At 50.0% G+C, this 14,928-nt stretch overlaps 1 protein-coding gene across 2 annotated transcripts; it reads left to right on the top strand.

Annotated features, from left to right (window-relative positions):
- The first annotated feature begins 172 nt into the window (after nucleotides 1–172).
- On the top strand, nucleotides 173–6,721 carry Smim7 (small integral membrane protein 7). Of its 2 annotated transcripts, XM_027394868.2 has the most exons (5): nucleotides 196–309; nucleotides 396–437; nucleotides 1,022–1,074; nucleotides 4,669–4,759; nucleotides 5,996–6,721. In XM_027394868.2, the coding sequence occupies exons 1-5, from the start codon at nucleotides 284–286 to the stop codon at nucleotides 6,009–6,011; spliced, it is 228 nt and encodes a 75-aa protein (XP_027250669.1). In that variant the 5' UTR covers nucleotides 196–283; the 3' UTR covers nucleotides 6,012–6,721. The 2 variants fall into 2 exon arrangements, with proteins under 2 accessions (XP_035307001.1, XP_027250669.1); XM_035451110.1 differs by lacking the exon at nucleotides 1,022–1,074 and having other exon boundaries at nucleotides 173–309.
- The last annotated feature ends 8,207 nt before the right edge of the window (nucleotides 6,722–14,928 follow it).

Genomic DNA, 14,928 nt, shown 5'->3' with positions numbered 1-14,928 from the left:
GGGCCCGGGCGTCTGTAGCGCCCGCATTCCGTCTCCGGGGCGGCCCCGGCGTCAAGGGGACAACTTCCGCAGACGCGGAACCCGTCCTCGGTAGAGCCGCAGCTACAGCAGGGGTGTGCCTAGCACGCAACACTGCGCAAGCGTGCGCACCCCGAACCCCGCCCCGGGGGTGACATCACGCCGCACCTGTCAGCGTTGACTCAGTATTGGTCCCCCCGTGCGAGTCTTCCCGCCCCTCCTCGCGGCTTCCGTTTCCGGTTCTGCGCCCACCTCCGCTGTAAGGATGATCGGAGACATCCTGCTGTTTGGGTAATGAGAGTGAGGGGTGTCAGAGGCTGGAGAGTGACAGCCAGGCGGGGCGGGTGGCCTCAGTGACCGTAACTATCCCCCCACAGGACGCTGCTGATGAACGCCGGCGCCGTGCTCAACTTCAAACTGTGAGTAGGCCGCGCTGGGCGGCGTTCCCACGTCCGGGCCCCGCCCACGCCCTACGTCACTGCCCTGCCCCAGCGTGGACCACGCCCCCTAGTCCTCCTGACAGTTCTGTACTGCTCCTGGGACTTTAAATGTGTACTCTAGGCCCGGAGATGGCGCAGCGGGTAAAGGCGCTTGCCACCAAGCCTAAGTTCGATTCCCGGAGCCCGCATGGTAGAAACTAAGAGCCGCATGGCATAATCATTCCTGTCACAAATTATTATTAAACAAAAAATCTGCACCCTCTGTTCCTGGGGTGTCCTTCTTGCCTCAGGAGCATCCCTCAAGAATGTTGGGTTTTTTTTGTTTGTTTGTTTGCTTGTTCTGTTTTTGGTATTTGGAGCCACTGTGATTACCCTGTCTGACTGCACACCCAGCTGTGACGCAGTAGGCTGGCAATGCCCCTGAGAGGGGTCTATTACTGCCCCAGGTCACACATCAAGGTGGAGGGAGGCAAGTCATGACCTTCCAAGCTGGGTGTCAGGTCCAGGAGACCCAGTGTGGTTATGTTCCACGGAGAGTGGGTATCATCCGCTATTGTTTATAGGAAAAAGAAAGACACGCAAGGCTTCGGGGAGGAGTCGAGGGAGCCCAGTACAGGTAAGCATGTCTTCCTGCCTTCTACACCTCCATAGTATGATTCCCAACCGCCAACTGCCTGCTCTCTGTCACACACCTGCACTTTTCTGTCTTCTAACTTTTATTGTTGAGATATGGTCTTGGGGAGCCATGAGTAGCCTTCTAAGTGTGGGAATGGCAGGAGTGCCATGCCCTGCTCATCACTTTATTGTGTGCCCAAATTGTTGCCAGCCACAGAGCTGGCAGCTCTGACAGAAGAAAGAGGTCCTACCCTGTGGGACTCACCACAGGGCGATTCAGAGGGTGTCAGGAGGGTGCACAGGATAATGGGGCATCTGTGCTGTCATGATAGAACATTGCCAGAGGCTGGTAGGAGCAAGAGGCAAGAGTCAGGATTGGAAACTGGGTTTTCCCTTTCTGTTTTCTTTTTTTTTGGAGGCAGGATCTCATGGATCCTGGGCTGGTCTCAGTTTTACTTGTAGCCTAGAATAGCCTCAAGCTCCTGGTCCTGCTGCCTCTGTTCTTGAATGCTGGGATTTCAGGTTCCTGTCACCACTCCTGGTTTATCAGGGTTCCATGCATTCTGGGCAAGGACCGTTTATCTACCCTCCCGCCCATCTCTGCCCCCTCCCAATCATCCATCCATCTACTGATCTACCCATTTTCCCACCTGCCAGCAAAAGCTGCATCTCCCCTTTCCTCCATGGATGTGCGCTGTATCAGGCTCTGGGGCTTTGCTTTGCTGGTATGAATTCAAGCTGTAGTGACTGTGAGTTTGGATGCAAGAACTCAGAAATAGCCAGACTGTGGGTGGCAGAATGGAGCAAAGTGCATCTGAGCCCCATCCGGAGTGTCTGCCTTCTCCCAGCGTGCTATCCTCCCAGTGGTCTCCTCCAGCCATTCCCCTCGTGCTCTACCCTGTCTGGCACCCATGCCCTAATGGCAGGCTTTTAATTTTACATATGTGTAAGGCAGTGAGTGCTTGTGTCGTTTCATACAAAGGACATCTGCAGTGACAAGTACTCTTACCCGCAAAGCCATCTGGCAGGCCCCAGTGGTTGCATGTTTGTTTTTGTCTTTCTGTGTGGTGTGGTTCATGTGTAGAGGTCATTAAGACATTGTGTATGGGTCATCCATCTTCCACCAGGGTGCTAGGGCTTGAACTCAGGTTCCAGATTTGGTAGCATGTGCCTTCACCCACTAAGCTGTCTCACCTTGGTGGCTGCATTTTTACGAGCACACAAGCCAGGCCCTGGCCCATCGTTGTAGCCATCCAGTCACACAGGAGGATGTGTGCACCTGCTGACAGTTCAGGGACTAGCCAGAGCACCCTTGCAGAAGGGCAGAGCCCAGTTCATGCTGCAGTCCACCTTTCCAGCTTCTTGGGTCCCCTCTGTGGATGTGCACTGGCAGTCACTTCTCCCGTGGTTATTTCCCCCAATACTGAGCCTTCCCACCAGCCGCCCTGGGGCCTTGGTAGACATATGTCCCGGTTGCCCTGGCGCATGAGCATCTTGACCTACGGAGCCACCTGACAGCCCGCCACAAGGGTTTGGCCTTTGCTCATTGGTGCTTTCCAAACATCTCCTGACATCTCCTGTCCCTGTTGCAGCGGTACAGCGCACAGAGGGTACTATAGACAGATGGTGCTGCTGGCTGCTGAGTGGGTGCCGTGGTAACGCCTACACTTAGTGAAAGGAATAGATGAAGAAGGCCCTGTGTAGGACAGGGGTGGCAGGTGGCTGTGAACGGTTCTAGCCTTGCATTGGTTGCCAGGTATTTACCGATAGCCCCTACCTGCAGGTGCTGTGTGGTGATGTTTCGTTTATGTTCTAACAAATAAAGCTTGCCTGGTGATCAGAGAAGCAAAGTGGCCAGCCACTAGAGAGTTCTCACCTCTACCAATGCCCAGACTGAAGGGGTGATCCACTGAACCTCAGATTGCTTCCACCTGTATTGCTCCTCAGACTGCAATGAGCTCCTGTCTCCTCCCGCCTTATATTCCTCTCTAGTGCTGGGATTAAAGGCTTGGGATCCCAAGTGCTGAGATCACCTTTGTGTGAACTGTTTCTCTTTTAGACTGAATCAATTTCGTGTAGCTCAGAGTGGCCTAACGAGATCTGTCTGCCTCTGTCTCCCGAGTGCTGGGATTAAAGGTGTGTGCCACCACTGCCTGGCCTCTTTGGCTAGCTAGTGTGGATAGTTTGCACTCTGATCTTCAGGCAAGCTTAATTTGTTAGATCATAAACAAAATGTCACTGAACTTGAGGTTCAGTGGATTACCTTTTCTGTCTGAGCATTGGTAAAAGTGAGAACTCTAGTGGCTGGCCACTTTGCTTCTCTGATCTTCAGGCAAGCTTTCTTTGTTAGATCATAAAGAAAACATCACCACAGTGCTGCCCTGGGGTCACCCCCATAGATCACCTAATCACCAGTTATTTTGATTCTGTAGAAACAGAGAGTGTGATTGTCTAATACCTGGAAGAATGTTCTAGAAGTCAGTCCATAGACTTACTTTGTTGTTTTGATTTGTTTTTGAGGCACTATCTTATGCAGCTCAGTTATGCTCAAACTTGGCAATTCTGGTGAGTGCTAGAGTTGTAGACAAGTTCCACCATGCCTGCCTGGATCTAATGTCATTTCTGTGTCTCATAAAATATGCTTATGCTTTTGGTATTTTTTCCCCATTTGAGATGTCAGTGAGTTGGGTGTGGTGGCACACAGCTGTCAGCCCAGAGTTTGGGAGAGAAGATTCAGGAGGATCAGGAGTTCAAGGTCATCCTCAGCTGCATAGTGAGTTAAAGGCTAGCCTGGGCTACATGATATCCTGTCTCCAAAAACAAAGCAAGGCAGAACAAAGCAAAATCAGGACAGGTGATGGACATCTATGGTCTAATCTGGTGGGTGGCTGAGCAGGCAGCTTGGAGGCGGTTTAGGCAGCTCGGAACCAGACTCAGCCCTGTAGTGAGACCCAGGGCTGATGAGCTGTCCCAACCAGCAAAGACAGTTGCCACCAATCCTGACAGTGAGTTCCATCCCTAGGTCCCACGTCGTACAAGAGAATTGGCCCCTGCAGTATATCCTTGGACTCCAACATGTCCTGCTGTGTAAAAAAAAAAAAGAAGTCAACATTTTAGCCAGACAGTGGTTGCTCAAGCCTTTAGTCCCAGTGCTTGGGTGGCAGAGGCAGGTGGGTCTCTGTGATTTCGAGACCAGTCTAGTGTACAGAGCAAGTTCCAGAACAACTCCTATTATACTGAGAAACCCTGTCTTGAAAAACATAAACTTTTAAAAAGTCAGCATTTTAAAAAGCAACAAAACAACCAACTAACCAAACCAGGTAGGTGCTGGGTTCTGGGGCTCATGCTACTCTCTGGGCCCCGTCCCACAGTCCAGATCTGGTAAGTTCTTGGTCTAGCAAACCTGAGCTTGATAACTAGAGCCCATGTCCCAGGACAGACTCTTACTGGACAGTTTTAAGTCATGTGCCCTTTTCAGGCACCAATCAGATTCTTTAGGGATTGGTGGTCCCCAGTGATTGTTCAGGATCTGCCACAGTTTGGGTGGCAGTGGGCAGGGTGACAGCCTTCTGAACCATGCTTTCTGATTTTACAGGAGACAACATCCGGGAGTTCCTACTGAGCCTGAGGTACTTCCGGATCTTCATCGCCCTGTGGAATGTGTTCATGATGCTGTGCATGACTGTGTGAGTCCCGCCCTGCCCCTCCTGACCTTTTTACAGTGTGCTTGAGTGTATGTGGGTCAGAGGACAGCTTGTGGGAGTCGGTTCTCTTTCCCTGATGTCGGTCTGGGGATTCAACTCAGGTTGCCAAGCTTGGCAGCAGGCACCCACTAATGCATCTTGCCAGCCCCTAGTTGACTCTCAAGTTGACTCTGCTTCCAAAGAACTCTGGAGGTGAGGACCCTGGGCCTCTTCCATGCTGGTTGTAACCAAGGTTGGAGTGTGGTCCCAGGTTCCACCTGGCCATGTTTTTCCCACCGCTGCTATTGATGTCAACCTGTAGTGGTCGGTGGCTCCCAAGTTCAGCAGGCTGTCGACACCTTTCCCCGAAGGCCTTGGTAGAAGCCAGCAGGAACAATTCACAATTGGCTTCTGTTTTATGACCACGCTCTTTGATTGGATTCATTTGTTGGTTTTTTGAGACATCATCTTATGGTGTAGCCCTGGCTGTTGTGGAACTTGCTCTGTAGACCAGGCTGACCTTGAACTCAGAGATCCACCTGAGCTTCTGCCTCCCAGGTACTGGAATTAAAGGAGTGCACTACCATACCTGGCAGGATTTTATTTATTTTGGGGGACAGAATCTGACTGTGTAGGCCAGACCGCCCTCAAACTTATAATATCTCTGCCTCAAGACTTGTCGGTCCTGGGACACAGGTATGTGTGACCACTGAGATGACTTTTATAGTGAGGTAGGGATCTGAATTCCTGAATTCCCCTGGCAGGCTGGCCTCAATGTCAAAAGGCTCTTGGTATTAAAGTCATGTTCCTCAATGACCAGCCAACACGTTGTGGGTTTTTTTTGTTTTTTTTGTTTTTTTTTTTTTGTAATACTATTTTATATGTGTGTGTGTGGGTGTGTGTGTGCACATGTTACACATTGCATTTGGGAAGGTCAGAGGACGGCTTGCAGGAGTTGGTTCTCTCCCTCTAACATGTCGATCCTGTGGCTCAAACTCGGGCTATCAGGTTTGGCAGCAAGCACCTTTACCTTCTAAGTCCTTGAAACGAGTCTAGGTGATGATCATGGAATGTAATCCCCAACAGTGTGCTGGAGATAGTGCCTGGACTATAGTGTGTAGTTCTGCTTGGACTCCAGAGTGCTAGGGTTGCCAGCATGCATCACCACACCCAGCGGTGTGCTAGGGTTTTTACAGCAGCCACTTCCCGTCCTCATGATTTCCTCCCTGACTTTTCCAGAGTGTTTGGCTCTTGAGAACCCAGAGCTCGCCTGCTGGATGTCGAGGCTCCGTTTCTGTTTTGATGACTTCAAGAATGTTTCACCGGAAAACCAGGGACTTTCCCAGGGGGCTTGAGCTCATCTGGATGGAGATTGTTCACTTCCCAGCCACCTGACCCTCATCAGCTACTGTTCACCTATGCTCGGGGGTTTCAGGACAAAGTCATGATCCCTTAGGAGGAAGACACACCTAATCTTTCACTTGTCCTGGCATCCCACCTCTCCCAGTGTCACCAGAAGCCTGTCCTGGGCTGTTTGGTTGACTTGTTAGTGATTGCTTTGGTTTGACTTGACGGATTGTTCTTAATCAGTGAGATAAGGCACCAGATGCTGGGCTGGCTGTGACAGTGAGCCCCCTGTGCTGCACAGCAAGGTCCATGCTGGTGGTCCTGACTGTGTGGGGCCAGCGAGGCCTTGCTTCCCAAATGCTTACCCCCACCTCATGACAGGTCTACCAGGGCAGCCCAAGTCACATTAGGACTTGGAACAAGTCCCCCACCCCAAGGACACCAGCCTCCTCTTTGGACCCTAAGCTGTTAGCCACAAAGGGTCTTGGTGACATGTTTGGCTCCTCTGGACGAGGCCTTGAGAAGAGTTGTTGGTGGTAACAAGTCAGCAGACATCTTGCTGTGCTTTCCAGCCGGTTATTAATAAAGTGACTTTGGGGCCACCCCTCTATCACTGCTTGATGACCATGACTTTATTGCTTGTGATGTTGGCACTACATTCTGAAGGCTCACATTTCCTGGTCTCTGAGGAGAGCTCGACGCTGAGATGCATGAGGTCTAGAGGCAGCCATGCCATTTGGTGGCAAGATAAGGGACCACTTTGTCAGCATTTGAAGACAACAGGAGCTGGTTTGCTATGGGGTTTTTCATTTTGGTTTGGTTTGGTTTTTCAAGATAGGGCTTCTTATGTGGCCCTGGCTTTCCTGGAACTCTCTGTAGACCAGGCTGGCCTTGAACTTGCAGAGATCCGCCTGCCTTTGCCTCCCCAGTGCTGGGATTAAAGGCGTGGACCACCACCGCCCTGCTGTTCTAATTCATATGTATGGTATTCTGCCTACATGTGTGTCTCTGTACCATGTGTATGCTGTGCCTTCAGAGGCCAGAAGGCATCCGATCTGCACCTGGAGTTACAGCCGGTTGTGAGCTGCCATGTGGGTGTTGGGCCTTTTGAGCATGACCCTTAACCAATGAGTCCTCTCTCTAGCCCTTTTTTTCTGTTTTTAGACAGGTCTCAGTTACTCCAAGCTGGTTCAAACTCATTGTGTGGCTGAGGATGACCTTGAATTCCTTACCCTCCGAGTGCTGAGATGAGATCCCAATTGTGTACCACCATATCAGGTTTTGTTTTGTTTTGTTTTTGTCTTGAGACCATGTTTTGAGACCATCTTGAGACAGTCTACTAGTTTAGAACCTCTAATCCCCTGCCTTAACCTCTTTAGGGCTAGGATCACAAGTGTGCACCACCAAACCAAACCATAATAGTAGTGTACCCCCAGGATGTTCCTTGGAGCGTGGAAAGAGATGCTAGTAATTGTCACTGAACCAGGTCAAACTGAAGTTCAGGGTTGCACAGCTGCTGCAAGCTTCGGCATTGATTGCATCCTTGAGAAGACCATGTCACTGTTGGCCGATCCCCCAGCCTTGGATAGTCTGGACGCCTTTCTGCCTTCCTCAGTTTAGGACAGTAGTTTCAGGGAAACAAGACACTTTGTTCATTGTGGAGAGGAATTGTGCATTGAAAAAGGAATGCTGTCATAGGGTTTGCGCTCAGTTGTATTTTCTTCCAGAGTACTATTATCTCATTGTTAACTTCTGATAAGTGTTTCTAGACACTGTTCATGTGGAAACTTGAAATACATGAATCTGTCTGGTTTTTTGGTTCTGAGCCAGGGATCTCTCCCATGCCATTGAGCTGTATCCTCAGCCTCTGTTTGGAAAGTTGTTTAGAAACTTATTGTGCTAAAAGTGTAGTTCAGATAGTGACAGCCTAGACTCCTCAGTGAGGGTCTGGGGGTGTGGCTCAGGGGTGGTGCCCCTGCCTAGAATCCTCAGTGAGGGTCTGAGGGTCTGACTTGGGTGGAGCCCCCAGTGAGGGGCTAGAGGTATGGCTCAGGAGTGGAGCCCTTGCCTAGAATTCCCCAGTGAGAGGGGCTGGGGTGTGGCCAAAGGGTGGAGCCCCTGTCCAGACCATTTGAGAATGTCTCAAGTCCAGGAGGTTCTGTGATCCTACTGCACTATTAAGCAACCCCTCATTCTTTCCCCTGTCATAAGCAGACATATAACCTGAAGTGACAGCCCCATTCTGTGATCCTGAAAGTCAAACCTGTTACTGGAACTTAGCACTGTGATACGGAGTTTCTTGAACTGATCCCAGTTAAATTCTTTTTTAGGTTCTGAGCTGTAAGCTATAAAGTGCTGTCTTCTGTCTTGTACACCACCCAGCACAGCCTGAACAAACAGCCTTTTGAGCCCTTCCTCGTAACCCTAACACACAGGACAGATTGTTTGCAAGTGGTATTATCAGTAAACATGCAGTGTGTCTGCTCCTACCCTTATCCAAGTAGCCTCCTGAAAGTCCGCTACCAACAGAGAACTTCGGAATTCCACTCATCACCTAGGACCCAGGGCTGGCCCTGTGACCTGACACTTCAGCTGAAGGTGCCTTAGGTTGCTGAGCAGCTCAGAAGGACTGTGCCCCAGGCTGGCAGCAGCATTCACTCTGAAGGGCCTTCAGGGTTCTATAGGCCTGTCTTGTAGGGTACAATAGTTCCCAAGACAGCCAAGAGCATAGGTAAGAGGCCATGGCGTGCCAGGGTGGGGTCTCATCCAAGGCACAGCCTTTGTGCAGCACCTGTGGCCTCACAATCGAGTTACCTGCAGTTAGAGTCAAGGGACACAGAATTTTCATCTGGACTCTGGTGAGAGCTAAATTTCACTGTCCCAACATAAAAGATATGGTATCACCATGTCTGTCCTGCTTCTGGGAGGGCTCCTGCTGCGTGATCAAGGCCCTGGGGTGACAATAGCACAGTGTGCTGGGAGTACCTCAGTTTTCAAAATGCACCAATTTCTAGCATGGTGCATTTTGTGTTACTTTTGGGGGGTGGGGTGTTTTATTCTTGTTTTAATTTGCTCACAGCATGAACATGACTGTCTGTGACGTTCTGACCAGGCAGAGACTGCTCTGCATCGTCCTGCAGACACTGAACACTTCCTGGTTCTCCCACTACCAAGTTGTGCGCCTTCACCCTTGTCCTGGCTTTGAGAGTGCGGGGTGCTCACAGATACACTGCTGTCACATGCTGTGACTTTTGGTGGTATGCACAGTGAGGGAGAGGTTCTGGGGTGTTTGGTCCTGCCCCAGCATTGAGCCTTCTGTTTGCTTTGCTCTAAGTGTCACTGAATAGTTATACTATGAACTTGTTAGCATGCCAGCAACCCCCTGCCCCTAGCCCCAGTCACTCTGGGCAGAGGCTCCCTGGAGCAGAACTGTTTGCATGTGGTACATGGAGTTTCTTCATGCAGTATTACCTTAGTGTCTTAAAGCTAATTTTTAAAAGATTAATATTTTTATGTGTCTCTGTACCACATCCAAGCAGTGCCCACAGTGGCCAGAAGAGGGCGCTGGATCTCCTGGGACTGAAGTTACAGATGCTGTAAGCCACCATGTGGGTGCTGGGAATGGAAGCTGGGTCCTCTGCTAGAGCAGCCAGTGCTGAGGAGGTGTGCCCCCTACTCGCTGGGCTGCAAGCTCTGCTCAAGCAAGTTTCAGATTTGCTAAGAGTCTCACTGACCAGGGTCAGTAATGTGGGGAACAGACTGAAGGCCTTCATTTTCTGGTACCTAGGGTGAGAGGTCTGATAACACCCAGGCTCTCCTCTGGAATGGCTAGACCTGAGCAAGGGCCAAGCTGTGACAGCCATGCATTTTCCTTCCATCCAACCATTTCATTATCTTCTTAATCAAATCTGTGTCAAGTATTAGGCGCCTTACATTGTCCTATTTGATGAGAGATGTGTGGAGTGTCTGAAAGGAGCCATGCTTTAAAAAAAAAAAAAAAGTAAGACAAAGACGGGCTGTGGTGACACAGAGGCAAGCAAAGCTCTGTGAGTTCAAGGCCAGCCTGGTCTACTGAATGAGTTCCAGGACAGTTTACAAAGCCACAGAGAAAGAAACCCTGTCTCGAAAAACAACACAAAAAATTGCAGCAGGACAGCAGTGGTGGCGCACACCTTTAATCCCAGGCAGAGGCAGGCGCATCTCTGTGAGTTAGAGGACAGTCTAGTCTACAGAGTGAGTTCCAGGACAGGCTCCAAAGCTACACAGAGAAACCCTGTCTCAAAAAAATAAAAAATTGCAAAACAAAAGAAAAAAAAAAAAAAAAAGACCAAGTCAGGCAGAGAGGTGCAAGTACACGGAACACAGAGGAGAGGGGACCTGTTGAGATCCAGGCTAGTCAGGGTGACAGTGACCCTGTTTCAAAACCAAACCCACATATATAAACTGGATACAAAGGTGACAGGGGCAGGTTTTCACACCCAGGGTTTTTCATTATGATGAACTAGCACTAACTGATGTACTCCCCAACTGAGGTGCTCCCCAGCACCAACATCCTCCTGGGGAGGCCGAGGCTGCTGGCCACTGTGCTGAACAGCAACATGTCCTGGCTCCTCTTCAGGGTTCCTGTTGTCTGTCTGGCCATAGTGTTAGATAAATCTGTAGCCTTAAGAACAGCCTGTCTCTGTACCCCAGCATATGTGAGACTTTCGGTAGGTTGCTTCTTTGGAGCAAAGGACTATTTAAGACTGCCTGAAACTGGGTGACATTAAATAATGACATTTCTTATGGTTTTGGAAGCTGTTGCAAGGGGTAGATGTCGGCTTCCCCTTCCTCCCTTGACATGGATCTTTGAGACAGCACACTCAAGCCCTGAGGGGTAAAGGAGCTGCAAAAAGCCAGCTTTGAAAGCTGTTAGTATAGCAGGGTCCTCAAAAAGAAACAACCCTGGTGACACACACTTTTAATCCCAGCACTCGGGAGGCAGAGGCAGGAGGATCTCTCTGAGTTTGAGACCAGCCTGGTCTACAGAGCAAGTTCCAGGACAGCCTCCAAAACAATACAGAGAAACCCTGTCTCAAAAAGGAGGGGGAAGAAACAACCCTAGCTGAGGAAAAGAATTTGCGAAGGTCGGGTAGCAATAGGAACAGGAAGAGTTTCCCACCTCTGCTGACAGACCTGGGCACCTGGTTTTGAACTTCAGATGACTTTGGGCAGACCCAGGGATCGACTCCTCTTCACTAAGGTTGGTAGCTTTTCCCTGGTGGCTCCTGCTTTTCACTTTGCATACCCACACTCTATGACCAGGCTCAGCTGGCACCCAGAGGACTATGAATTCCAGCACCACAGGGTTGCTGCAGAAGCAGGGTGGGCAAGGACGACTTCAGGGTCTGGACCCACATACTCGGCCCACAAGACTTCTTGCCTGCAGCTCACTGGGGACAGGCTTGGAGGCTTCTGCCCCTGGCAGAGAGCTCATGGGATCCAACTTCCAGTGCTAGAAGCGAAGCTGCAGGTCTGGGGACTTGTGCCCGCCTCACCTGCCATGTCTCCACTTGAGCTGAGCTGCAGATGGGCACACACTCTCACAGGTACTCCCAAACCCTGTCCCTGCTACTTCCATCCGTGACCTCAGACTAGCCTCACAAGGGATTGCTGGTGACTGGCAGCCTTTGTGCCACCCAGAACACTTCCTGGAGCTCTAAGGGTGGTTAGCCAGCATCCCCCTGCCACCAACAGGCCACTGGTATTCAGTCCCAAGTGCAGTCCTTGTAAATTGTTTTACCCCATTTCAAGGTTGATAATCCCTAATTGACGTTGAGGCACCTCCTGTTCCCACCCATTCCAGTTTAGGGAGGGTGAGCAGGGACCAGGCTGGAGACAGGACAAGATATCCACTCAACATTTCACTAGGAAGTCCAAAGTCGGGAGGAGTGAGCAAGCGTGAAAGGGTGGGGAGAAAGAGTAACCTTCCATGAGAAGCCCACTCCTGAAATCAGCATAATTTCATCTAGGAGGCAAAGACCCTGTATTAGTCTGGGTTCTCAAGAGTCACAGAATTTATGGAATGAATCTCTAAACATAAGAAGCATATAAAGGGATTTGTTTGGCCGGGCGTTGGTGGTGCACGCCTTTAATCCCAGCACTCGGGAGGAAGAGGCAGGCGGATCTCTGTGAGTTCAAGGCCAGCCTGGTCTCCAGAGCGAGTGCCAGGATAGGCTCCAAAGCTACACAGAGAAACCCTGTCTGGCTGGCGGTGAATAGAAAGTCTAAGAATCCAGAGCTTGTTCAGTCCATCATGCTGGTCTTAACTGGTCTTCTGTATATGCTGGAGTCCCACACAAGATGGCTCCAATGCCACATGTGCTGGCAAGATGAGGGCAAGCAGGCAGAGCAAGAGCTTCCTTCCTCCATGTCCTTTTATAGAAGGTGCAGCCCTTGTGTAGCTTCCTACCTCAAGATCCAGATCAAAGGTGTATCTTCCTACCTAAAAGTGGATTCACCCATTTCAAACCAGAAAATCTCTCACAGGTATGTCCTCCATTTCTGGATTGTAGTTCATTTTAGATGTAGTCAAGCTGACAACCAAGAATAGCCATCACAGATCTCATTATCAAATTGGCTATTAAAAGAGGCTAGAGAGATGACTCAGATTAAGAGCACTGGCTGCTCTTCCAAAGGACCCAGGTTCAATTCCCAGTACCCACATGGCAGCTCACAATTGTCTGTAACTCCAGTTCCAGGAAATCCAACACCTTCACACAGACATACATGCAGGCAGAACACCAATGCAAATGTAATAAAAATATTTTTTAAATGGAGGTAGAGATTCATGTAGCCTAAGCTGGCCTTAACTTCCTAGGTAACCAAGACTGGCTTTGAACTCCCAATCCTTCAGTCTTAGCCTCCTGAGTCCTGGGATGAGCAGCTTGAATCATCCCCCCTGAAGACCCTGCCCACACAAACTGAGGGTGAAGCTTCCACTCAGGAACTTTTGTGGCAAAGCAAAGCAAATATTTCACTAGGTTCTTACCCCAACACAACAAAACAGCATCCACTTCATGCCTTGTGATAACGCACACTCGTTCTCTGATGGTTTGGGAGAAGCCCATGTTGGGAGTCCAAAGCACACTGGCAAAGCTGGCTCCTGCCAGAGACTGAAGAATCCATCCCCTTCCTGTACAAACTGATAACATCACCCCTCCATGATGTGGTTAGGGGGAAGAAGGCTTTTATTGTCAATGATGAGGGAGGGAGGAAGGGAGGGAGAGAGAGGGGGAAAGAGAATCCAGAGCAGAGAGAGAAAGTAGTAGACTGAACAAGAACAAGGCCAGCAACTGGACATGGCCAGGCTATCCATGAGAGCATGTTTGCTTAAAGGTTTCCTCCAAAATCTGTCTGGTGTGAGGAGGGCCACCTGACTGTGAGAGAAAGGAGAGCAAAACAAGACAAAAGGACTTGAAGGAATTTGCTTTGCAATGACTGCTCTCAGCAATAACTGCTTCTCTCTCTGGAAATGGGTGGATGGAAATGTGAAAGCTTTAGAAGTTCCGAGGATCTACAAAAGTGTCTGAGGACATGACAGCTAGTGTTTAAGATATATAAATGCACGTTGTAAAGGTATAAGAAAGTAATCTAGGACTGGTCAGATGGCTCAGCAGGTAAGAGTGTTAGACCCCCCGGAAAACTCAGGCCTTCGGGGTCTCAGCCCAGGATGGCGGTCACCCCAATCACCAGGCGGATTCGAAAGCTTGCTGCAAACAGCATTAGGCTTTATTGTTTAACGAGCTAACCCCATGTCAGCTCGGGTCTTTCACCCACCCAGCATGGTGGATGGCTAGCAAAGACAGCTCAAAGTGGCTGCATAGAGATCTTGTAGGGCAGCGTAAGGGGAGTATCTAGGGGTACGCACAGGCTCAGGATTGGTGTGCCTCCAGGCTTGGAGGGCTTGCCCTGTGTTGATTGGCCAACTGGTTGTTATGGCCCATAGGTCCTCCCAGGGTGGTTGCTATGCTCTGTGTGTCATTGCTGTGCGCTTGTCCGTAAAGTACACCCAGGGTAGTAAAGCATAGCGCTACCAGCTAACTTCTGATTGGTTCCTTGTCACGAGGCAGGAACCTAACCTCTGAGACCAAGACAAGGTCAGAAAAGCACGTGTTACTGTCATGGTTGCCAAAAGGGGCAGGCATCTGACCTTAGTGACTCAGACAAGGTCAGACAAATACGTGTTCGGCTGTTATGGCTACCGAAATGGGGAGCTGGTCCCTTCAAGAGCACTGGCTGTTCTTCCAGAGGACCAGGGTTCAATTCCCAGCACCCACATGGTGGCTTACAACCATCCCCCCCCACCCCGAGACAGGGTTTCTCTGTGTAGCTTTGGAACCTGTCCTGGAACTCACTCTGCAGACCCATCTGGCCTCAAACTCAGAGATCCGCCTGCCTCTGCCTCCAGAGTGCTAGGATTAAAGGTGTGCACCACCCCTGCCCAGCTCACAATCTTCTGTAATTAGATCTGGTGCCCTCTTTTGGAGTTCAGGCACACATGCAGGCAGAACACTGTATACATAGTAAATAAATCTTTTAAAAAATTCTTAACACTGTATACATAGTAAATAAATCTTTTAAAAAATTCTTGTTTCTTTACAAACTACTGTTGTGTGATGTTTTACTCTTGTTTTGGGGGGACCCACCACCCAGCTCCCAAATAAATCACACATGGAGGCTTATTAGTTATGAATACCCGGCCTTAGCTTGGCTTGTTGCTGGGAATTGAACTCAGGACCTCTGGAAGAGCAGTCAGTGCTCTTAACCTCTGAGCCATCTCTCCA

Source organism: Cricetulus griseus, assembly GCF_003668045.3.
Source record: "Cricetulus griseus strain 17A/GY chromosome 1 unlocalized genomic scaffold, alternate assembly CriGri-PICRH-1.0 chr1_0, whole genome shotgun sequence".
Classification (NCBI taxonomy): Eukaryota; Metazoa; Chordata; class Mammalia; order Rodentia; family Cricetidae; genus Cricetulus; species Cricetulus griseus.
Note: the sequence above shows the minus strand (reverse complement) of the source record. Positions and strands in the feature narration are given on the sequence as shown.

Coding starts and splice junctions, on each gene's coding strand:
- Smim7 (XM_035451110.1), top strand. CDS start 284: ATGATCGGAGACATCCTGCTGTTTGG. Junction 438..4,668: donor GCCGTGCTCAACTTCAAACT/GTGAGTAGGCCG, acceptor CTGATTTTACAG/GAGACAACATCCGGGAGTTC. Junction 4,760..5,995: donor ATGATGCTGTGCATGACTGT/GTGAGTCCCGCC, acceptor TGACTTTTCCAG/AGTGTTTGGCTCTTGAGAAC.